Source organism: Chlamydotis macqueenii, chromosome 4 (genome assembly GCF_036417535.1).
Source record: "Chlamydotis macqueenii isolate bChlMac1 chromosome 4, bChlMac1.mat, whole genome shotgun sequence".
Taxonomy (NCBI): domain Eukaryota; kingdom Metazoa; phylum Chordata; class Aves; order Otidiformes; family Otididae; genus Chlamydotis; species Chlamydotis macqueenii.
In genome coordinates, this window is record NC_141559.1 from 83,839,899 (window position 1) to 83,864,610 (window position 24,712).

General features: G+C 49.2%; 1 protein-coding gene across 7 annotated transcripts in view; it reads right to left on the reverse strand.

Moving 5' to 3' along the window:
- Window positions 1-14,402: 14,402 nt before the first annotated feature.
- Window positions 14,403-24,712, reverse strand: part of DYSF (dysferlin) — a 90,863-nt gene continuing 80,553 nt past the window's right edge. For all 7 annotated transcript variants that reach the window (XM_086747492.1, XM_086747489.1, XM_086747487.1 and 4 more), the window contains 4 exons: window positions 23,543-23,721; window positions 22,709-22,818; window positions 22,213-22,360; window positions 14,403-16,945 (listed from right to left, as the gene is read on the reverse strand). In XM_086747492.1, coding sequence (XP_086603618.1) covers window positions 16,907-16,945; window positions 22,213-22,360; window positions 22,709-22,818; window positions 23,543-23,721 — 476 coding nt within the window. In that variant the 3' untranslated portion in view covers window positions 14,403-16,906. The remainder of the gene's footprint in view (window positions 16,946-22,212; window positions 22,361-22,708; window positions 22,819-23,542; window positions 23,722-24,712) is intronic.

Consider the following 24,712-nt stretch of genomic DNA (forward strand, 5'->3'; position numbering starts at 1 on the left):
ATATTTCTCATAAACCGTTATTTGAAAACCTGCCGCCTGCTCACAGTGTGTGTTTTTGTTCAGGACGCTGTGGTGCGCAGAAAAGTAGAGATCTCCCCCCAGCTCCCCTCTCCTCCATCATTGCCTGGTGGGATGCACGGGCCAGGGAAACGCCGGATCCGGTCCACTGGAGGACCGAGCATCACTTGCCAACCCCAGGGATTGGTTTGGGGATGTGTTGGGTGAGTTGCAGGAGAGGGATGGAGCTGGACAGAGGTGGCACAGGTGTGGGGATTTGTCCTACGTTTGTTTCCCGGATGTTTTAGTAACTTCCCCAATGCCTGGAGGCATCTGCCTGTTCGTTCTCTCTCATCTTTTATACATCCACTTATACGGAAACACGGGGTTCACAGTGCTCCCTCCTTCCACTTAAAGTAAAACCCATTCAGATTCAGCGCTTACTGTCAAGCTACAGATGAAAATAGTACGTATAGAGGTATAAAATACCTAACATATAATGTTGTGCGTAGCGTGTGTGTGTATGTGTGTAGGTACCACCTGTTTCCCTGCGTGGTGACCGGACTAAGAGCGTTTAACTCCGTAGGGACCACATTTGAGGACTTTCACACACTTCAAAAATTCATCACCCGCGGTCAGTGCCACTTCTCTCATTTCGTGCCCTCCTGGTTGCAAAGGCCCCTTGAAAACGCGAGCTGATGACGGTAAGCAGAGGGTGCAGCGGCCCCAGAAACAGGATTTTAAGAGGTGTGAATGGACCCGCTCCGCTCCGTAGCACGGGAACCCAGTGAGGGCTGTTCACAGGTTGCTCGTACCCACTTTGTTACTGGCAGCTTGACCGGAGAAGTCCAGCTCGCGTGCTTCCCATGAGATCCCAGGTTCTCCCCTACACCTTTTCAAGGGCCAAAACACGCACCTGTCCAGCTCTCCGCAATATTCACGTGGCGTTTCCAATTAAAACCAAGAGTCTGCAGCGCATTCCGAAATTACGTGTGAAATATGCTGACTTTAATATCACACCAGCTCACATGGGGGCTGCTGGGCTGATTGCTACCATTCATAATTCACCCGCGGAGGGTGCGGAATTGAATTTCCCCTTGAGCGTCCCCAGGGACCTCAGTGAGGACATTAGCTCCCACCTTTGAGAAGCCTCACTGGCAATTAATAATGCATGGGTGTGAGCACGTGTGCGTGTGTTTTAATTTATTAACGCAGCAATAAAGTGGCCCAATGGAGAAGAGTGGAGGCTTCCTTCTCCCAAAAGCATCATTATTTTCATTTTTTCTTCAGGTAAATAGATTTGAGTAGTGTCAAGGTTAAGTCCGGGTCGCTCCTGTGCTTGTTTTCGTCGCATAAGAGTGGCTTTATATATCCTGAGGTTGCAGAGACATGGGCAGCTCAGAGGTTTTTCCCATCAGCATCTAGACTTGGCTTCTGCAGGCAAAGTGTAAATCAGCGTCGCAGCAAACGCCGGCTGCGGCAGGACCACAACCCCACCCCAACCTCACCAGGCCCCAGGAGCCCGCAGTAGCTCTCCTGCTCTCGTCACCTTGACAAGGTTAACAAGGCAGCGTTGACCTCCTCGTCTTCACCGCGTCATTAATTCGCCCTTTCACTTTACCTGCGGCCAGGCTGCTCGATTTGGGGAAAATCTGGCTCTTCCTCTGCTTCATTTGCAAAGCATGGGAGGCAGGGGGTGATGTGGGGTGCCAAGGGGGTCACCTCGCTACGGGGCTCCCATCAAAGCTGCTGGGGGAGCTCAAGAAAAGGTTCCCCAATGTGCTGCGTGGCTCCACTGAATTCCAGAACGTCCCCACCATCGCACGGGCCAAGGCAAATGCCCTGGGGGCATTGAAATGATGACGATTATTGTTATCCCGAGTTAGCAAACGGGACGGAAATGACTAACGAGTTTTATAAATTCTGAGGATCGCCTTCTTATTATTATTATTGTATAAAAGGGGAGGTGGAACAGACTTGAAACCCACCCCATTTCAGATGGCGCAGCTTGACCCCAGGGGTCTGGTTCGCCGCCAGCAGCGGGAGAGCAGGACGTGGCAGGGCAGCCTGGCGCGGGCGGCGGGGCAACGCCTCACCTCCGCGCCGAATACGTGGATCAGAAATGTGCGTTCCCAGCTAGTATATTTAACCAGAACTTTGACAACACGAGTTCAAGTCCCAGCTCTGACAGTTGCTGGATAAATTGTTTCATGTCCCTGGACTGTGTTTTCCCGCAGGGGCAGCAAGGCGAGTTGAACAAATAATGAATTTTCCAGTTCACCAGCAATTCTAAAAAACCCACTCTTTAAAATTAATTCTACCAGAAATGAAATGTTTTCTTTCAATCTCAAGACAGTTGGGTTTTTTTTTAGTGTTCTTAAAATAACTCGGTCACTTGGAGGAAATTTCAAAACAGGGACTTGCTTCACATCGGGACATCAAAATGTTTTGTTCCCAAAAAGGCCTGAACAAAGTAATTCCACATTTTCAAACAGGCTTCTTTTTCTTTTCTTGCTTCATTTTTAAGTCTTTTTTTGCCAAATGAGCAGTCTGGTGAGACCAAACTCTAGTTGGAGAAAGTTCGTGTTTTACCAAATTTTAATTTCCTACCAAAAAAAAAAAGTCCAAACAAATCCCAGTGTTTTGCCTGGCACTGGCTGAGACCTTCCCTCCAGGAGGGCTGAGGGCATTCACCATTCGTGAGCCTGAGCTGCTCCAAGGCCCGTGTCAAAGGAGCCATAAATGAGCTCAAAGGGTCCTGCAAACTGCCATCTGCTCTTTGACCCCTCCGCTGGGGATATCCACGTGCTCCCAGTCCGATTCCAGTAGGAAAACACCAGGAGTCCCTCTCCTCCTTTCCCCCACTGTGTCCCAGAACTTTTCTGAACATCGCTGCCAAGAGGGTGGATGGTTTCCCCTTCGCTCTGCAGGGCCTGGCCCTCTGCTCATCACGTTCTCCTTGAGTCTGGTCACCCAGCCTGGCTCCCTCTGAGCGACCCAGAGCCGTTCTTGGGCTACAGATGTTGGGAGAGGGTCTGTCTGGAAACCAGTTGTTTTAAAAGAGGGGAAAAGGAAAGGGACAGGGACAGGGAAGGGGAAGGGGAAAGGGAGAAAAGAAAAAATATTTTTGTTGGAAATGAAAACACACAGAAATTGATCTGTTCTTATTAGACCGTGAAGCAGCTAACGAGAACCAGACGTCCCACCTCTCGAATCGTTTCAGACCAGGGACAGGAGCGGCGTGCCAGGCCGTGTTCCTGCCCCAGGTGAGCATCCCACATGGGCTCTCCTCTCCCTCCGTCTTCTGCTGTCTCCTGTTTTTCCTGCATCTCCGAGCGCAGAGCTCGCCCTCCCAAGCAAAGTTCAGGCATCAGGAGAGGAACGGGGCCACTTCCCGCTCCCTCTCAACCCAGCGGGAAGCACCACAAGGTCCTGCCAGGGCTGCAGCCACACTTTACCGCAGCGGGGTCTCTCTGGGTGGTATCTGCCTCTTTTTATCTTCCTCCAGAAAATATTTTGCTCCTCTTAACAGTAGTAATTTGCTACCAAGGAACGAAACCCTTCCTTCTGCCAGCCCTGCAGCGGTTTCCCTCCCCGCTGGTCCTCTTCTAGGAGCCACCAAGATGTGTGTGCATGGCTTTCACGTCGATCAAGCCAATGAGTATGCATTTTCTTTTCATCATTAGGGAGTTTTATTGTTACTGTAAAACGCGCCAGGGTTCAGGGCCCCCCCAGCCCTCTGTTCGGAGGTCCGAGTGCCGGCGGTGTTGGCAGGCCATCAGCAGGATCACAGACCTCATAAAGGCGCACAGCGAAGATCTTCGCTCATGCGTTAACTTGGCGTAACGTTTATGTAAACCCAGACCCGACTTCCATTACCCCAAATCTCCAGCCGGAGCTATTGGACTCCTGTCGTGGCAATTAGTCTTTTGTTCAAGTTGGCAACTCTCTTCCCGTCAAGGTTTGGATGATTTACTGTGTTGGCATGGTCCGGTGAGGAGGTGGAGAGAAGGTCTCAACTCTTTAACTCTGTCGGCAGTAAACCTCCCTTTCCTTGTCCACCCTCATCCCCTCCTTCGCTTTGTTCTCACTCTCTTGCTGCCGACACAGACCAGGCTTTTCCCTTGGCGCTGAGTTAATTGGGCAGTTTTGGTAGGAAGATGGGACACAAGCAAGATTTGCAAGAAGTTCAGAGTGAGTCCATGCCCTCCTGCTCCACCACACGCATGGGACAGGGGCAGAAGGACACCCTGTCCTGGATCTGAAGAGCAGATAGCGCGTTGATAGTAGCCACTGAAACAACCTCTTGTGTCCCACCACTGCCATGTCTCACCCTGGCTCTGGCCTTCAGATCCTTTCCTGGTGACTCCAGCAGCCCGGTGGTGACCTATCCCTCACCGCCATCTCAGCCCCACAGCCACAATATCCATTTTTTTCCGTTTTGCTGAGCCTCTCCGCACTGTGTTTGCACAGGGCGGGACAAGCAGCCAGCATGGCTGCTGCCAGAGAGACACAAACTGGTCAAATGGCAGTAAAAATTCCATTCATCCAGACTTTGGGGTTAAACGTCAGCGCTTTTAATGACCATTGTGTAGAGAGAGACTTTCACAGGACATGCCTTGTGCCCAAGGCCAGCTCTCCCTTGCGTGGAGTTGTTGTGACTCAGAATTAAACCTCAGACCAAGCTAAAACAGGCAATGACAGGGTCTGGATGATTTTCAAGACAGTTTCACCCTCCTGCTCCAGCATCTGGGACTCTCTTCCAGCCCACCCTCCAGCAGAGGAAGGATGCTGAGATGGCCACCATCTACCTTCTGCCTCTCCACAACCCCTCCTGAGGGGCTTTCCAGGCTTTTCCCACCTCCTCTCCAGGCATCTCCCTACCCCAGGTCCATCTGTCTGCGATTTCCAGAGGCTGAGCTCTTCCTCCACTCTTACACACCCACGTGGGAAAACCACCGCACACCTTACCCGCATGGGCTTCCCCTTGCCATCAGTGTTGTAGCATCTTTCCGTCATTGCTGGGGCCTCAGACGTTATCCGAGAAAATGCAGTCGGTCACAGCTTTGGAAAACGGGAGGGGAACAGAGCAAGTCAAAATATTTTAACAGAAATTGAAAGAATCAAAGATTTCCTTTTGTTTCAGAATTTGCCTGCAAGAATATTTTAAATGTTTTTTAAAAGCCTAAAAGCATTTTCAGTCTATGCCTTTTAAAGTTTATAATTGTTTAACTAAGTCAAGATTAATCAAGTTTAAAGTTTAGCTATGTTATAATTAAGTGGAGTTTTTAATTTTTTTTTTTTTTTATATTTCAGCCAATCTGAAATGCAGGGCAGAGGTATTTGAGAAGGCTTTTTCATTCCTTTTTTCACTTCACTGAGAAAAACGTTAGGTTTTTAATTTGGCCAATCTGAAGGGAGGTTTGAAGTTCATATTCTTTGTTTCATCAAGGAAAAAAAAAATCTCAGCTGCTGTTGGAAAGGCCTATCAAGTGCCACATAAAAAGCAGCAAATACCTGGGCAAGACATTTGGTCTGACTGCTTTATCCTCATTTTTCAGATGGAAAAGAAGATTATTAGTTGCAGTAATAATAATCATCATCATCATCATAAATGTCAGTAGCATATTTGATGGAGAGAGTCTTCAATGCTTTGGCTAAAATAAGAATAGCTGCAGACAGTTCTTATTTGGTTGCATGTTTTCATTTTGAGTTTTGTTGTTTCTACCACAGAAGACAAGGAGAGAAAATAAGGGTGACGTAAAACCACCAAATGTGACCTTTTCTCACTCCATTTTAAACCAGAACAGTTTGGTTTTGCTATCAGGAGCCTCCCAAATTCCTATGAGAACTTCTGAGCGAAATGAGCATTTTTAAATCCTTTCCCCTCACATTTTCAGGGACAGCGTGTGCTTTTTCACCTGTCCCAGTGGTTGCTTCTCCTCGCTCCGTCTGCCTGAGTGTGCTCCCCATTTTGTGACAGCATGTTCCTCCCAGCAGAGACGGCTTCTGGGATTAAAAATGCTGCTTGGTTTAAAGACGATCCATCTGCCAGTGTTGGAAAAGCAGGAGGAAGGGACCTGCTGCAGCCTGGAATCATAGAATCTTTAAGGTTGCAAGAGACCTCCAAGATCATCAAGTCCAACCATCAACCCAACACCACCATGGCCACCAAACCATGTCCTGAAGTGCCACGTCTACACGTTCTTTGAACCCCTCCAGGGATGGTGGCTCCACCACTGCCCTGGGCAGCCTGTTCCAGTGCCTGACCACTCTTCCAGTAAAGAAGTGTTTCCTGATATCCAACCTAAACCTCCCCTGACGGAACTTGAGGCCATTTCCTCTTCTCCTATCACAAGTTATTTGGGAGAAGAGACCAACACCCACCTCCTACAACCTCCTGTAGAGAACAGCCTCCTCTTCTCCAGACTAAACAATCCCGGTCCTGGCACCCAGCCTATCCCTGGCACCACGTTGTGTATGTCCCTTTAGGAACTGACAGACTTCAAACCACCTTGGTTTTTTTCATCCCTTTTAGCCCCGTTCTGAGGCCTCATAGGCGGCAGGCTTGGATGGGGGATCCATATGCCTACTGTCAGCCATGCTCCAGACAATCTTTTCCAGTTAAGCTAAAAAACACATTTCACCCTGCACAAATTACTGACATTTCAACCACGGGGTCTGGATACTCCATTATCTCTAGGTGATGAAGCAGCTGATACAGCTGGTAAGGGGCTTTCCACAATTGGGAGGTAGGAGAAGAGAGGACGTTTTTGATAGCCTGATGTTTTTCCATCCTGCAACCCCCTAGAAGTTTTTTTCTTTGCTTTTATTTCTTCTGCAGCCTTCACAGCGTATATAAAAATAAACAGCCAGTTTCAAAAGCCTGTTACTCAAAAGTAGCATTTAATGGTCTCCAGTGCTTCAGCTGGTCTCCTGCGCTTTAATAGCAAGCAGACCTCACCGAATTAGGCAGCCTGGCATGTCTCATACACCAGAAATTGATTTTCTGCTACAGACCCTCTCTAGTCTCTGCTTCTCCTTGGCAGGGTGAGACCAGAGGGGACTTGAATCAGAGGGCTTGTAATGTCCACACGACCCAACGTGGCTTCACTTGGGTCCACAGAGCAGGAGCTCAGAAGAGCCCAGAGCTCATCAGAGAGGAATTTTCCCAATGCCATGATGGAGGCGAGGAGAGGACAGACAATCGCCCTCACCAGTGGCACTCTGAACCATCCAAATTCCAGCTTTAGTTCTTCATGAGCTTCCTTTGTGATGGATGAAATGAACACCACAGCCAGTCCTCCACAGCCTTTCAGTTTGGGTGAAATAAGGACAGTGGGGCTGTCCCAGAACAATCGGTCACAGCCACCTGAACCATCTGTGTGGTGGTTTTCAGACTGGAAGCATCTGATAGGTTCTGCTTACCTAGAAGGAGGTTAGCACATAGTTAAATTTGCTTTTATCCGATCTTGTTGCATGCTTGGAACCAGATTTATGGTGAGACTGTCCATATTTAGCACAATATCTTTCCTTTCGAGACAGTAATGAGCATCCTGGGGACACTGAAAAGAAAACTGACAGCGGGAGCTGCTGTGAAGCTAAAAAGCAGATCCCGTTACACTGGGTGAACCCAGCAGGAGCTGAGGGCTTTACAGATCCCAGCTGAGCCTCAGGCAGCAATCTCTTCGTGGTGGAAAGGCTGAGGCGTGGGGAGATGAAGCATCGTGGAGGAGGGTCCAGCCTTGAGGGAAGGTCAAGACCCAATACGGCCTCAACTGATGCTTCAGCTGCAATAAAAGCCTGAATTTATCCACAGCCATTTTCTCTCTATTTTAGCTCTTACGTCAAAATTTTCTCTTAGTTCTTGTCCTTGATTGGGACCTACTACAGCATGTTTTGTTGTTGTCAGACAGAGCCTTTTGAGTCTGCTTTTTGCTGGGCTAAACATGCCCATGTCTTCTAATAATTTCCTACAAGGAATCTTAATTCCCTCATGTCTTTTCCCTGCGTTTGGTCCAGGTCCTTACCTGACTCCGTCCCCAAGATGGAGTTTTGCAGGAAGGCTGAAGTTGCCCAGGATGGGCTGCATCTGGGCCAGGTACCCATTTTGTGCTAATTTCCCCATCGCCTGCTTGAGATGGGTGATGGAGATGGGAAGGAGGGGAGGGGATTATCCTTTCAAGGTTCAGTTCTTTATGAACCATAAAGAGGATTAGCAAAGGTCTCCAACATTACTGTGTGGTTTCCCATGTTCAAGCCACGAGGAAGATGATACCAGCTGTCTCCGTTGCCCACAAGATTTGTGTTTTCTGGTATTTCTTGAAAGAGCCAGTGCTGGAGTTGAAGAAAATGTCAGAATGACAGTTCTCATGTGAAAATATGTGTATTTTTAGAGGTTTTTTACTTACAGAGAAGATCTTGGAAATTCAAATCCCTGATTACTCAGACAGCTAGGAAAGGAAAAAAAAAGCAGCTTTTATATTATTCTTTCTATTTTCTCTTTTGAGATTGCATAAGTTCGAAAAAAAGAGTAATGATTTTGAGGGGCCTGACTCCAGATTGCTCACAGTCCCCGGGGTAAAAAAGAAGGGATGGGCAGCAGCGTGCTACAGGGAGGGGAGCTCCACCGGGCCTGGGCTGGGTGGCATCTTGACAGACTCCCAGCACTGGAGAGGTAGACTGACCGATGGCCTTCCTCTCCCTCTAAAGTCCCTGGGCAGCTGGAAGTCCCCGGACAGATCCAGCCCATCACTTTGAGACGCTGTCTTCATCTGCAGTGACTCATCCCGACAGGTGCCAATTGTTCTCTGTTGACTGTAGAGGAAGACAATCAATTCAGGCTTTGTTTTCCAGCCTACAGCCATCTACATTGCAAGCAGATGACTCTTCCCACTGTGTTTTCGTTGGCAAGAAGCAATCATAAATCTCTTGCTTGTTCAGAGTTTTTTTTCCCCTTTTCCATACCCACCAAATCCTATTTGTCTTTATTTGCTTCAGACAGAAGTACAACCTTGAGTCTGCTCCAAAGGACAAAAAAAAAAGGGGGATAAAGAGGCCGCTGCCTCCTCCACCAGCTGCGGAGCCAGCCCCAGGCCCTCGATCCGGTTTAAGTGCCCTGGCTTCATGCTTTTCATAAACATGGGATTACGCTGTTTCCAGAGAAAACCACCAAAATGTCCCATCATCGGGAGGCAGGAGAACAGATGAATTTATTTTGCTCATGATCTGAGAAGGAAGAAGAGGGAGAGGGAGGCCGGCTTTGCGAGAGCTGAGGCTTTCCTGGTTTGTGAGGCTGTAATTCTCCACTCCTCCTGGGATGGCAGACTTTGATGAGGTCTGGACACAAACTGATGGCCAACCACAAGTGAAAAAGGAGGATAGGATGGAGAAGAGAGAGGAAAAAGACTGAAGAGAGGGGGAAAGCAAAGGGAAGGTATAGCCTGGTCACACACGGCTTAGAGAAACGCTTGTGTTGTCATCAGCCAACTGGACCTGCGGTTTGAAGGTGTCTCTTCTCCCACAGCCCCGTACACACCCCAGCTCATCCCTCAGACCAGGCTCACTCCCTGTCCACACTCTCAGTCTTCAGGCTATTGCTAAAATTTTGCCTGAGCTTGAAAACCACAGCACCCTGGCCATGGGGAGCCAAAACATGGAGAACTTCAGCCTCTTCCCCACGGATCGGGTGGACATGGTTGAGATGAGGACAAATCTGATTCATTTGACCACAGGCACAGTGTGGATCTTTTGTACTACAACTGTAGCCCAAAGCGCGGACAGAAAGCACATGGTCCTTGAGACTCAGTGGGCAGACATTGCTGAAGACAAGGAGGGGAGACAGAAACACTCAACCCCACTCAGGGGCCTGCTCTGAGATTCTTCTTTCTCCTGTAGCAACACATTCCCAGGAAGGTGCAAACATGGCAAGCTGGATCACAGTCTTGTTTCCTTTCTTTCCTTGCCGTTGTATCACAGCCATACTGTCCTAGAGTCATAGAATCACAGAGTCATAGAATAATTTGGGTGGGAAGAGACCATTAAAGCCCACCCAGTCCAACCCCCCTGCCAGAAGCAGGGACATCTCCAACCGGATCAGGTTGCTCAGAGCCCCGGCCAACCTGGCCTGGAATGTTTCCAGGGATGGGGCATCCACCGCCTCTCTGGGCAACCTGGGCCAGTGCTCCACTACCCTCAGCATAAAAAAAAAATTTCCCTATGTCCAGCCTGAATCTACCTCCCTCTATGTTAAAACCATCACCCCTCGTCCTATCACAACAGGCCCTGCTGAACAGTTTCTCCCCATCTTTCCTTTAGGCCTCCTTTAGATAGTGGAAGGCCACTCTAAGGTCTCCTGGAGCCTCCTCTTCTCCAGGGGATAAGAAATGTTCTCCAGACTCATTGATGGGATTCACTCAACCACAAATAAACGTCTCAACTGGATCCCATCAGCTCCTAAAGACTGAGCACAAAGCAACTCCTCCAGGACTGTGGAGCAGGACAGGACAGTGACGTCTTGACCCTGCACCAACTGAGCGCTGCAAATGCTACAAGGAGGGAAGACAGTCCCCACTCCGGATGCTGACCCCCCTTCCTTGGAGGCCAAGGGAGCAGATGATCTGTCCGCAGTGAAGGGAGAGAGTACAAGGAAGAGCACAGAGCCTTACTGGGAGAAGAGAGAAGATCTACAACCCACGAAACCTAACAGAAAAACAGCCGTGGTTGTGCCACTGACTTACTTCAATCAGAGTATTGCCCGAGGGGAATAGATTATTTTAGTTTTACGGAGGCAGTGACCATTTTTCTGCAGTGTGTACAGCTCCTAGCACCATAGATGCTCCCGAACGAGCCCCTGGTGACGCTGGCAACCTCAGCGTTACTGTTCGTGTTGTTATCATAACACCAAAAACTGTAAAAAATTCATTTTAAGTGCCCAGTGCTTATCACATCGAGTAGTTCTGATCTGAAGCTTTCCAGAAGAAAACCTGGTTAAGGTGCATTTCTGCCTCCTCACCTATCAGGGACTTGCTAGGCTTTGGTAGAAACAGTCTCTCACACCCTCAACTTCAGCCGGTGGCAGGGTTAAGCCATCTGCAGCAGAAGAGACGCCTCCCCTCACCCCCGTGACCATCTCAGAGCTTCGCAACGCTGAGCAAACCATGGACTTCACCAGCAGCGCTGGAGAGCAGCTTCACGGATGCGCAGGGCGTTGGTGTCCCAGGAGGAGAAGCCGAGGAACCCTGTTCAACAGCCCTGGTAGTCAGTATGACTGTACACAGCTCCTCCGGATGGACCAGGAGCCCTGACACGGCTCCAAGGCAGGGACAGAGCAGCCAAGCGCCAGGGAGCCGAGCAGCCTGGGAGTCTCCCTGGAGTCAGCCCAAAGAGACCAAGCTGCGCTCAAAGGTAAAAGAAAGGGTTTTTTTCGCTCTGCTGCAGAGCATGTTTAAAGCATCGGTTACTTGAGGAGGCCGGGATGTGAATGGGAAAAGCAGACGGAGCAAAAAAATCTCATTTTCCGTCTGGAAGCTGATGCGCAGCGGAGATGAAGACACGGTAGTTTCACGCCCCATTGCTTGGGTGTCTCCGTCCGTGCTCAGCGCGGAGCAGAGCCCAGAAGGTGCGATGCGCGGATCACTGCAGGTCATCCCCCCAGGTGCGGGATGTCTGGTTTGTCTGGGATGAAGGCAGACCGCAGCAACACGGACACGGCAGTGATGGCACGGTGCTATCCATGGAGGAGGCCGGTAGAAAGCTCAGGTTATGGGTCCAGGAGCTCCAGAGCCAAAGGACCAGCAAATACCCTTCTGTGTCTGGGCGTGTTTTAAGGGGTCAGCCCTCCAGCTAAGAATGGAACGAGCTGTGTCACTCGAGGGCAGAGCTATCTCCACCCTCCGCTCTGACGATTAATGGACTTCGGGGCTAGGAGGCCACAACAGTCTTCTCCACAGATCATCATGTTAGGTCAATTCTCCTGGCCTCCACGCACGAGGCGTGTTCCCGTCCTGTCAGCAGGCGATGAGGAAACCCAACCGCAGGCCCTGTCCGCAGGGGTTAAACCAACAAACACGGCTGCAAACGGCTTCGCAGAGTGTTTTTATGGCAGCGCCTTGACGTGGTTCCCACCCCTCGTCCCTGCGCCCGCCTCACTCCCCTCAAACCGCTTCATTGCAAGCCACCTTTCTGGGTGAAAACCTCTCTCTTCTGAGTAAATAAGACCGGGCAATGAATATAGAATTGCTATTATTGAAGAGAAAAATCCATTCGGGTCTTCTGCTAGGTTTTTTTTTTTAATGTGCCAGGAAGGCTGCTGGAGTTTAAGGGAGTTCAGCCCCGATGTGGGGGTGGCAGCTTTCCAGCTCCCCGTCTCACTGCCCTCCAGCGCGCAGGGCAGCGTGAAACACAACGGGCTGTTGTCGGAGCATCCCCAAAGGAGCTCGCACACTTCATAACTCCAGCCGTAAATTGTACGCAACATCAAGTTGGAGGCTGAGGAAATAATAGAAAAACAAGCATCACAAATGTGTTCAAGCAGCGGAACATTTTGCAATTAACTTTTGCATGCACCCATGCGCGGGCAGGCGAAGGCATGGCGGCAAGACCTGTCCTCTCATCTCCTGCCGCCCACTCCTCCCCAGTGAGGACCATCTCCCTCACACCTTCAGCACACGGTTGGTCCCCCTCTGGGACATCCCACTGCCCCAGTCTCACCAGCAAATCTCTGCATCCCTGGAGCATCTCCTTGGAAAAGCCTGGTGGTGCTGACCAGCTCCAAAAAGGTGTCAGGAAATCCGTCCTTGGGTCACGCTTGGTGATGGCTGTGTGGTGATGGCTGGACAAGTCCTTTCCTCTCGGGAGGAACCAGACCCTAAGTGGCTTGCTGCGTTTTGAGCGAAGCCCAGGAACGGGAAGAGGAGCAGAGACAAGCAGGGGAAGGGCCTTCGCTTGGCCTGAGAGCCGCTGGGGCTGAGTCACGAGAACAATCTGGGTATTCCCGTTCCAGCAGCGCACACCCATCCTGGTGTGCACCTGCCCAGAGCTGTGTCTCCAGGGTCTATGGGGTGAACATCACGGCAGGAGGGTGAAATCTGTGGGATCCTTTTTCCCTCTCCCCTTCCCCAGCCATCCACCTCCTCTTCAGCCAGCTCTGGCTTTCAGCAGCCATATTTTGGGTGTCCAGGGTTTGCGATAAATTTAAAATTGTAATATTTAGATTAACAGCCCAGTTAACGGCCACTATAGATACCCTTTGTATGGCCCTATCCCTAACGATTTGAAGCCAGAATAATATTAGTTAAAAATTCACAGTTTAAACAATGTGCCTTTGTCTTTGTCTGACCTGTCTGAAAGCAAAAACTAAAAATGACAAAATGCCAGATCTGTGAAGAACTTTCGGCAAGTTCTTTTCTGAAGGTTTGCCAAACGACTGAAGAAACGAGAGGAAAGGTAATTCTGGCAGCGACCACCGGCTCACAGAGCCTCTACACAAATCATACAAGCAACTGAAAAAAAAAATAGGCAGAGTCACAAGACTGAACATGTGTACTAATTTACATGCTAGGCGAAGAGACTCTGATCAATCATTTAATAAAATAACAGCGCATATGCATTTAAAAGTGAGTATGTTAATGTTTTGTGCATAAATAAAAGAGAATTTGGAGCTTTAGGGTGTGCTGTCTTGGGACAGACACCCACACCTGCGCATGTATGCAACAAAAGAAAACACCCCCACTCTGCCTGTGGATTGGCTCTTTGCACACCGGGTGGCGGACCCACGTTTTGGGGCAACACGGGTTTGTAAATGAAGTGGGCATCAACCTCTTTGCGAGTCACTCACCAGGAGAATGCTGGAATCATAGAATCATAGAATCGCTGGTTGGAAAAGATCTCCAAGATCATCAAGTCCAACCATCAACCCAACACCACCGTGCCTGGAGGTTGGCTCCCCGAAGCCACGGACAGTACGAGCTTCCCACGGCTCCTTCACCCACCCCACCAGCATTTGTGCGCGTCCCCCCCGGCTCACGGGACGCTCCAGATCACAGATCAGTGGCATAGGTGGTCTCCTAGCTCATGGGACGAGGTGTCCCAGATCAGGGGAGCATGTGCATTGTCACAGCAGGGCCCTTTCACTCTTCTGCAAGGCAGCATCTTGGGTGCAAAATGCAACCGGCAGAGGGGTGAGCGGCTGCGTCACCTACGAGCATTGCAACCCTGGTCCCACCTCTGTCCTCTGTCCTCTCCTCCTGCCTCTGCTCCCTTGCAACAGCAGCAGAGAGATGAGAAAAGACGACGACAGCAACCACAGCTTCCCCATCCTCTTCCTCCCAGCGGTATTTTCGCATTCCCGCACCAAAGAGGCAAGGTGCCATAACTCCATCAACGCAACAAAACACCAGGAAGCAGAAGGTTTCAGAGCATTTCATTTGTAACCACAGTGCGTCTTGCGTTATTGTATATAAGGCATAGACAGGTGATACATACATCTTCCAGCCACTGCAAACTCCTGAATAACAGGGAGTCAGAGGGAACATTTTATGTAGGTCCTACCTCCTGGCTGGCTTTGGCGAAGAGACGTAACCGAGCTACGGAGCGCCCACAGTCAGGCAAACAGAGGGATATGGCTGCTCAAGCAGCAAGGCAAATGGGACTGCGTTGGTGTTTTGACCTGCCTTTATCTCCCACAGTCCCACGGAGTCTTCCTGGCGTGAAAATTGGCCCTGCAGCCTGTGCCATGCTGGGAAATTGGAGGAGTGCATGCAGGGATGTAACCCTTTCCTTTCCCTCATGTAACTGGATGCCCTGGGTCCTGCTCTCCCATCACTGATGACCCATTCTGGTTTGTCAGGGTAGGTGCTGGGGAATAAAATATGGTTTCTCATCATGCGAGGCCCTGGAGAGGTAATGCACAAGTGTGTTTTGGTAGGGTTGCTGGTCTCCGTGGGGACAGGCAGTGGTTGTGGCGATAAGATGGGTGACGACCATCCAAACAGAAGTAGTGTTTTGCATTCAAGCATGGGTCACTCATCTCTTTGGGGCTCTTTGGGACCAAGATTTTGCTCCTGAAATAGGTGGGGTCACTGAGCAATATCGCCAAGATAGAAAATGTTAAATCTCTGCAAACCAGAGCAAGGAAGTGAAATATTGGGCCTGATATCCCATTGCGGGTAGGAGAGCCAGCACTCATCAAGACACGCAGACCCTCCCCGGCAGAGCTGGGCCATCGTGGAAAAGTGCAAGGACCAACTACACCAACATTTTCATAAAATATGAACCTCAGAACTCATTAAGAAAGGTGCAAAAATCAGCACTTTTGTCCTCAGCTCATCAGATCCACGGGGAGAAAGCATCACGGAAAATTTGACCAAGATCTGGTAGTTTGATAGCGGCCACTAAACAGGGGCGTGGATGCAAACGAGGCTGGGAGACTTCCAGGGAAAAACTGAACAAATGCAAAAAAAAACCCCGAAGCATTTAACTGTACTGGTAAAATGAAACACCCACCCCGGGTGTGTGAGCCCAGTGCCGACTTCACAGCTCCCGCTTTTGGGAAAGCGATGCCGGATCAGCCAAACCTCAGCGGCAAGGACGGGCTTGTGCAGCTCCATGTTCTCCGTGTCAAAGACACCGCCTTCACACGGGGCGGTGAGCTGCCCCACGCAATCTGGGTGCTGTTACCGTTCTGAATAACAGGGGATTTAATGCTCAACGCGCGTCACCCCAATCCAGCACAGCAATTAGGCGGGTCTTTTTTCCCCCACCTTGCGCTAAGCACAGGCTTAAGTGCCTTGCTGGAGCAGGGCAGGAGCTTACATGAGCACAGCCTGTCCCGGGAAACCAATCCCCCAGGATCACTTTTCCTTGCTGCTTGCTCTCACATGTCATGCTGAGGACTAATGAACCCGAGGAAGATGTGTCTCATCCCGCTGAAGGGCCGCGGGGAAAGATCTCGTTATCATCAAGGGGACCACAGCAGCGGGACAGCTGTCTCCCAAAGGGACGTTGGCTTTCGTGCTTGATGCCCCTGTTCTGGGAGATGGCTCCTTGCAGGATGAGTGGACGCACGGGCACTGGTTTGCTCCTGGGATTGCTCTCAGGGTAGGGCTCAGCCCAACTCCACTTTCTGCCGCTGCGGCGCTGGTTTTGAAGGGAGGGCATGTGGGACTGCAGAGGTGAAAGAGCAGCTCAGAGGAAAAACAAGCCCTAAAAACCATGAGCCAGACCGCGCAGTCCTTCACGAGCACAAAATTCAACAGGAGTTTTGATTTAGCCATTGCCACCAACTCCTGCCCAGGTTCTGCACCTCAGCCTGGGTCCTGCATCCTGGGTTTTTTTGGAAAGGCAAGGTATCAGCCCAGGGTTTCAGGCTGTGCAGCGCATTTAAATCTTTGGTAGACTTTACACATATATGAACCAGATAATGCACATCGCAGGGCAAAGGAAAACTGGGGCTTGTTCAGAGCGCAAAGAAAATTGTGCTTAGAACCTGAGGGATCTGGGATTGCACGTACTCCTCCACAAAGGTCTGCAACATCTCTGTATGCTCACAGATTATACAGGAAAAAGTCCTTTTCTTCCCCACCCTCTTCAGTTTTGCGCTGATATTCAAGCTTTACGAATCAGAGCAACTTAACCAGAAAAAAAAAATAAAAGACAGGCAAAGAAGGAAAATAAGAAATATTTCAGAACAGGTATTTTTTACGCATTGCTTCTGAGGTGAGTGCCGTAGGTGAGATTCTGCATACTGCATCAGGGTCAGCGGTGTCTTCGTTTTGGCAGCAGCCTAAGGCCTGGGAGAGGCTGTTCCTTCTCCGTCTCCATCTGCCGAAGAGATCCAGAGCAGAGCCGCAACTCCTTTCCAAAATTCCCAGGCAGGCACCGGACCTTTCAGGTGTTTTCCAGGACAGCTTCAGTTGAAGGGTTTCACCAGTTTCATAGCAGCATAGTTCTACAGGGGCGGAAAAACAAGGGAAGATAAAAGCTGATTTGAAGCGGGTATGGCACGTGGAGGTTGAAGCATTTTTCGGGGCACGGCGCAGAACTGCAGACAGGGCTGCATTCAGGGCAGGCGAGACGGCCAAGCTCCAGCCTCAGCCTGAAGAGACCAGCAAGCACAAAGTGCATCCTCACTACCTACCCAAGCCCTGGCCTCGCATCCCTATGGCTCCTTCTCCTCACCATCCACCCAAAACCGGTGGCCTCATCCGCTCTGCCTCTTGGGTTGGACCCTTAGGAAATTATCCCTGGCCCTGGTCCCCGAGCATCTGCCAAGCTGTGCCACGATGACGTTTTCTGGAGAGCACCGCTTTCCGCCGGCCAAAATCTGCACCCAGGATCACGCCAGCGCTCAGTCAGCCTGAGCAGCCAGAGGATGGTTCTCCAGCTCTGCCCCATCCTGACACAGTTTTGGCACAAACCTAGCCTGCAGGTCCACGGACCACCTCCAAAGCCAGTCAAGGAAGGCAAATCTACTGCTGAGTTTTGTTTTCTCTGCATCCCTCAATGCCTCAGCCACCTGCTTCAGCATCAGCCTTTGCTGTGGGGTTTGCCCCTGAGAGCAGATCCCCAAGCAAGACCTTCCCATGCCTGTTTTCCAGGATCTCGACTGTCCCTGTTATTGCACGGTGAAGGATGGGGCGGCCATGGAAAATGAGGTATGGCGGTACTTTAGCCTGGTATACGTGCGATTCCCGCCCTGAGAGAAGATGACAGCACTGTGGAAAAGAATAAGCTGTGTAACGCTGCTTATCAAGACCACAGTGAAAAATGCAGATGAAGACGCACGCCTAGGTCGTTTGGAAAGAGCTATATTTAACGTAGCTCCGATTCAAACCCCCGCCACCACGTACTAGCCAGCTTGGAAGTCCCTCCCAAACATATTGAATTTAATTGGTACAGGATGTTCTATCGCTCTGTCACTTTAGAAAAAAAAAAAGAACAAAACTTTGGAAACAAAGCACAATGCTAGTTACCAGCAAGATCTTTGGAGGAAGGGGGGAAAAAAGAAAAAAACAAAACCCCACAGAACAGAAGTCAAGTCTGACCAAAGGCATCTTGATAAATTACAACGTGCAGCAAATTATAAGGCAGTTTGCCAGTTGAGGATTTCTAATAACGCCATAAATCAGGCAAGGAAAGTTAGGGCAGTTTACCAGAAGTCATTAGAAAAGCCTCCAGTGACATATAACCTTCGAATTAATTATCCATCCATTTGTCTTTCAGAGTCTATCCTCCAAAACACTCCTATTTTTTATGATTTGACTGGTTGCGTTCTGGAGGGTAGCAACTTTTCTGTCCAGCTCCGCATTTGTATTAACGAAGTGTTGAAAGCCAAGCAGGATTATCAATCAGCACAGAAAGCGGGCTGTAATTAGAATTAATGGCAATGGAAGCAATGCTGGGCTTGCAGAACACAAACAGAGCTTTAAGAGGTAGTAAACATTTCCACGGTGCTGCAAAGCTGACTCCAGCTGGAAGTAGCGTTACATTTTTCTATGGTGGTAGCCGCTCAAATCTTTACAATAATCATTGCTCCGGGGAGATAACCTCACCGCAGCGTTCCCTACGCGTTACGGATGCAGAAACCAAGGCTGGACATTTACAACCTCTTCTTCTGACCTCGCGTCTAGCCCAAGACTTTCACTCAACCATTCCCGGAGGAGAAGGCAGAGGTCTTCTCGGTTACAGCAACGTCGGATGAAAAGTCCATCAAAGTCACTGGACCTTTCCAAAAAGCCCCACGGCGTGCCATGAATGAGCACTGCTGGACAGGAGCATGGGGTGGAACTAGAGCATGTCTTATAGAAAGACATTCAGTCTGGAAATGTGAACAATTTGAGCAAAGGCGGATTTACCGCAACCTCTGGCAAATTGTTCTAATCGTTAATTACCCTTCGTCTCAAAAATTAGCATCCTATTTCCACTGGAATAGTTCCTCTAACTTCAACATCCAGCTACTGGATCTCATTATACTTTCTGCCTGTTGTTTAAGTAGTCTTCTGATGTCAGGTTAAATCTAAGGACCATCTAAGGAAATCATATAGGAAATATCCAGGGAACGCTGAGGTCCCAGACTGTAATGACAAGCACTCTGTAAAGAAAGTTAAGGCAAACCAGCGAGTAATCTGACACTAAGATGTCAGATGGATGGAAGAACCAAAGTGAAGAAAAAATTAAGAACCTCAGGATATCAGATTTTCAATGTTTTTTCCCATTTTTTGTAAATCTAGAGAACTTTTTCAAGCTAAATTTGCAATACCATGCAGTTTTCCACCCCAAATCAAAAGGCTTTTCAGTTGGAAGTGGCCTCTCACCCACTAAAACAAGTTGCTCTGTAAACAGTTGTGCTAATGATGACTGATCTCTTATGGACTGGTGCCTAAACTTCCCGTACTGCAGTACTCCCAGCTCCCCACAGGTCCTGAGGAACCTCCTCCTCCTCATCCCAAAGCACTTCCAGATCCTTCCCCACTTCTACATGTTTCCCCCTGCTCCTTCCAGGGACACCGGATCCCACTGGATCAGCCACGGGACGTTCCCGGGTGGCCAACAACCGCCGACTGCAGAAAGCTCTCCTAGGAAGAAGACTTTGAAGAGAATCCAAGAGGAGGAATGGCAAGATCTTTATTCCAGCCCATGATCCACCACACTCACTCCGTGTCCTGAGGATGGGGGAAGCACAAAACTACCACATTTCCAAAGATTTCTGATTCCATGAAGTAATTCTAAAGGCACATATATTTTTGAGAATATTTGCATATAATATTCTGCAGAATATTTTGTTTCTCACCTCAAGAGGGAAGATATTTCTCCAGGGTGTAAAGAATCTCGTGATAGGTATTCTGAGCAAGACCAAGACATCAGCTTCTTCATTTTCACTAAAAATACTGTGCTTTTGGGAAACAACATTTTTTGGGCACTACCGTTGGGAACCACAGCCAGCCCTTCACCGCTTTGGGTGGAAGCACACAGCTTTTGAATGGGACATTTGCTCTTACTCTCCAGCTACTCTGACCACAAAGCCGGGGCTGTGGTTGGAAGCTTTCAGCAGTTATGGGCAATAGGAATATATTTTTTTTTTTGTTAAATAGCATTTTTATACCAAGAGCCAATGAAAATGCCCTGGGTTTGTTTTCAAGGTGAGATTCCTGTCCGTCTGGGATGGAGGGTGACCTGTGCAGGGTTGGCTTAGCGCACAGGACATACTTTGGATATATATTTCTCAGGTACAAGATCTCCTCCTTCGGTACCCTCAGGCAGAGTCCAAAAAAGACTTGGAGCCAGGGAAACAGAAGCAGGAAAACAGTGACTTCACCTCTGTGTGCACCCCTGAGCATCCCTGCTCCTGCCTGCTCGGAGTGATGGTCCATGTGCCCTCACAGGATTCCCTCAGGGTTTCCCTCCTACCACCCGCCCCGTTTCCCAGGATGAGAGGGGCAGGACACACGCAGAACGCTCTACCTGCAGCGTGGGATCTCAAAACCGCACGTGTAGTGGCAAAAGTACACGTACAGCACTAAATGTCCTTCTTTTAAACGGGACCTGATGGTGCTCCTGGCACGCAAATCAGAACAGGAGTGAGGAGGGATTGGTTTTCCACGCATTTAATCAGGGATGTAACGGTGAGCCCTGCCAGAGGTCAGGATGCCAGGGGCATCCTTCAGAGCAAGCCACCACCGGCACGATTGCCAAATTTAGTGCCTGATGAAATGGGAAAGGAACTAAATCCCCAAGCAGATACAGAACCAGTGACCTCAAAAATCTAGGGGAAGCTGGCCAAATACACAAAAACAGAAAAATTCCATGAAACATGGCCTTACTTTTTCGAAATACAACTAAAAATTGACCCGACCAAAATGAAATTAAATACAACAACATTTAGCTAGGGAATAGGGAAAAATCCCAAGCAATAATGAGTGTAAATCAATATTTATAGTTTGAGAGTTTTTTCTTCTCTCAGCGTTGTTTTTACATGGTACCACTGGAACGAATGTGAAGCCGCTCACAGAGTCAGGGAAACACTGAGTTCTTCTCGGTCTAAAAGGCTTTGGTTTTGCTCCTCGACATAAAGGGGAGTCTTCAGGAACAGCTCTGAGCACAGGGCAGGGAGGAGGCAATGCACTTGCACAATTATTTCCTCCTTCACAGCTCTTAGCACCTCAGGAATCGTTTCTCCAGCAGTAGAGGTATCCCAGCTCTTCCCATGGATGTGAGGACGGGGAGAGGGGGAGAGCCGTGACCTAATCCCAACCCCTTTTTTCTCGACAGGAACAACCGAGCATGCACGACTTCAAATCATCTGAAAGTGATTACGACAGCAAGGAGAAATTCCACACCTCGCTTTTCGGTTGCACATTGCAAGCACACAAAGCCATCTGCAAAAGGCAGCCACATTCTCTCACATGAAGTTATAAATTACCCCAATGAGTTCTTTTATTAAAAAAAAATAAAAGAAAAAAACATCTACAAGGAACAGAATTTGTTAAGTGCTGGAAAGAGAGAGGCGGGTCACTTTTCTTATCAGTCTGAGAAGAGGGGAAACGGCATCCAAGAGCCGGCATGAATTATTCCAGTGCTGTAGAAACAGAGGAGAATACAAAACCCCATCCCAAGCCAAACTGGAAGGCCTGGGCTCCGTTATTTATTTATTTTGTTTTGCCAGTGGAACTGACAGCAAGGCAAGAAAAAGCCGCTTTGTTGATTAATGACGTGAAAACGCTCCCCCTCATTTCAGACGTTACATTGGCATAAAGTGCTCCAAGCCTTGATAATGAGACGGGGCTGCCTGAACGCCTACAGACTGCCCCGCTTTTTTAAATAATTACAGACCAATGCGGGTTTTGCCACTGCTCAGCCCTGTAACGCGGCTGCATTGCTAAGGAGGCTGCGGGTTTTCCCACCAACTCTGCAACACCCTCGACATCAGCTGCTCGAACCTCTTTGCAAACAATCGGTTAACCTCAGCATCGTCAGACACAAATTGAAACACGGGCATAAAGAGGTGAGCACCTTGCGTTGCAGCACAGATCAGAAACACAGACTCTCTTTTTGACCCATCATGGTCCACCAGCTTGGTCCTCAGGGACCAGCATGGGTTTTTGCAGCCACGTGCACTAGAACCACCTCTCTCACCACAGAGGCTGGTCAGACACAGAGACCTGTGAGAACATCTAAGACCTTGGTCAGCCCCCCTTTCCTCTCCTGCACCCATCGTACCGGGAAGGCATAGATGAAGATCCCCAGGAAGAGCAGCACAATGAAGAGCACGATGGCCAGGATCACCACCCACTTGTACCGCCGCCACAGGATGTACTTCAGCGTCTTGTACGGGGAGGTGAACCACAGGAAGGAGGTCTCCGGGCGCCTGGAGCCAAACAAAGTTGAGGTCACTTCTGAGTTTCACAGTGTTTTCACCCTCCTGGATCTCCAACCCCGTGAGCATGCCCTGCTGTGACAAGCTGGCTGCTCGCCCTGCAAACCCACATCCATCTGGGTAGACTATGCCAAATGCCCTCCTTGGCCGTCTGGGCCAGCCTCCCAGCCACCCTGGCTTGTCTCAGCTTGGTCTGAGCACCAGCAGTTCAGAAACGAAGCCCACACAGGACCAAACCCATTGCAGACAGCAGACCTCAAACTGGGAACCCAGATTTTCAATTTTCCCCCTGAAAACTCTGTGCACCAGTGGTTACTTTTCCATTCAAAATGCTCTTACTTGGGGTCCTCCAGCTTAGGGTTCATATTTGGCTCATCCCGACCCATGCCAGCTGGCCGCTCTTCGTGCTCTTGCTCTGCCACAATTTCCAAAGTCATTTCCAATTTGCCCTGTGTGAGTTAAACAAAAACACACTTATGAACAAAACAATTTAAAAAAAAAAAAAAAGAAAAAAAAAAAGAAAAAAAAGGAGAAGTGAGAAATGAATGTATGATGCAAAATAGTGATTGGGGAAAGAAAAAGTGCTTTGAGCATAACCCAGCCACTACCAACAAGGACCATGAGGAGCCCAGTAAGAGTGGATTTCGTACAGACCCCTCAGCCGCCCACTACAGTGTTCTCAGCAGATACTCCAGAACATCTCAAATGTCACTGACGCTCAAATTCAGGCAACCAGCTCAGAGGTCTTTTGTTGAATGACTTAGTTCACCGCCCGGACTCCCTTACCTGCATTAAACAGTCGCCAAAGACTTGGACGGGAGCCCAGACGTTCACATGTAAATATATCAGTCTGAGCGCTGAAACCTTTCCCTGGTACTTGTCACAACACAATATCGTTAAGAATAGATATGATACAGAGGTAAATTAGGTGGCGTGTTTAAAAAACCACAGCAAAAATCCCACAGACCAAATAATTTCTTCTGAGGCATTTGCGTGGTACCGGATAAATCCTGGAAAATGTCCAGCTGACAAAAGCCGGTCCAGTTTGTAAAATCTGCAGCCCAAGACTGTATTTCTTGCCCTGACCATGGCATCCTGCACATGCTTGGCCCAGCCACATCCCTCCTCAACGCTTCGAGTCCCCCAAGAGAACACGTGAAGAGGCCACCTTACCGCCAAGATCTTCTTTTGATCCTGCTCGGCGACACAAGGCCACCACCCCTTGACAGTTTTCTGCTCAAAGAGTGACACAAAGCGACTTGAAGACAAGCTCTCGTCTACTAGCTCTAAGGAGCACTTCTCAGCAGTCTTGGCAGGTTTGGGCATCCTGTTGAGATCCATCTGAATGGAGCCTGCAAGGAGGAACGTGGTTGGGAAGACATTGTGGTGTAACAGGTCCTTAAAAGGTGGACTCTTTCCCTGAAAAAACATTCTCCGTGGCACCCTCCTGACCTAAAGGAGCTTGGGCAGACACCCACACAGCAAGGGGGAGAGCAAGTTCAAGTGTAGTCTGATTATCCAAGCATAGTGCTGGTTTTAGCCAGTGGCCCTGCCTAGGAATTGCACACTCGGCATCACCATCGTGCTTAGGAGGACCTGAGTGACGAAGTCCTTCTAGAAAAGGCTGCAAAATATCTGCTGACTTATGCAGCCACAACGTGGGATGATTTGCACTGAAGCCAACCAGGCAGGCTGAGATTTTCATTGAAGACTAAGAGGTTTGGGTGAAACTCAAACGGTTCACTCTCACTGCCCAGAGAACATAAGAGCACTGGGCAGGAGGCTTGCAGATCTCCAAAGAGGCTGTTTTATTGCCCCACCCAGGTCAGCAATTTCACACTAAATGTGAAGGATATCCCACAAAATTGCTAGCGTCCTTCTCAGAGTGATCCTGTAATCAGCAGATTTATCTAGCCTTTAGGAAATCTGAGCTCAGTTCCCCAAGTGTTATTTACTTTCCATTGCTACACTAATTAACCTCACGGTTGGGAATGGCCAAGAACATACATGAGGTCTGGTCCTGCGGATCAGCTGAGGAACAGCAGCTTTTTACACTGCCGTGGATGACTCATGTTCATTCTCAAGCTTTCTGTGCCACAGTATCTTGCAACCAATGACAATAACAGCACAGACCAGGTTTATTGTGAAACATCTTTGAGGTCCATTGACGAAAAGTGCTTGGCAAAAGCCAAAGGCCACTTTTATTTGTTGGAATTTGCAAAAAAAAAAAAATCATGTTGGCAGTCAAGAGCTAGTGATGTGCAGAGCCAGAACGGGAAAACACACCTTGGAGGGGTTATTTCAGCATTCAGCCTGTGTAATTAATCAAAGACAAGGTTTAAA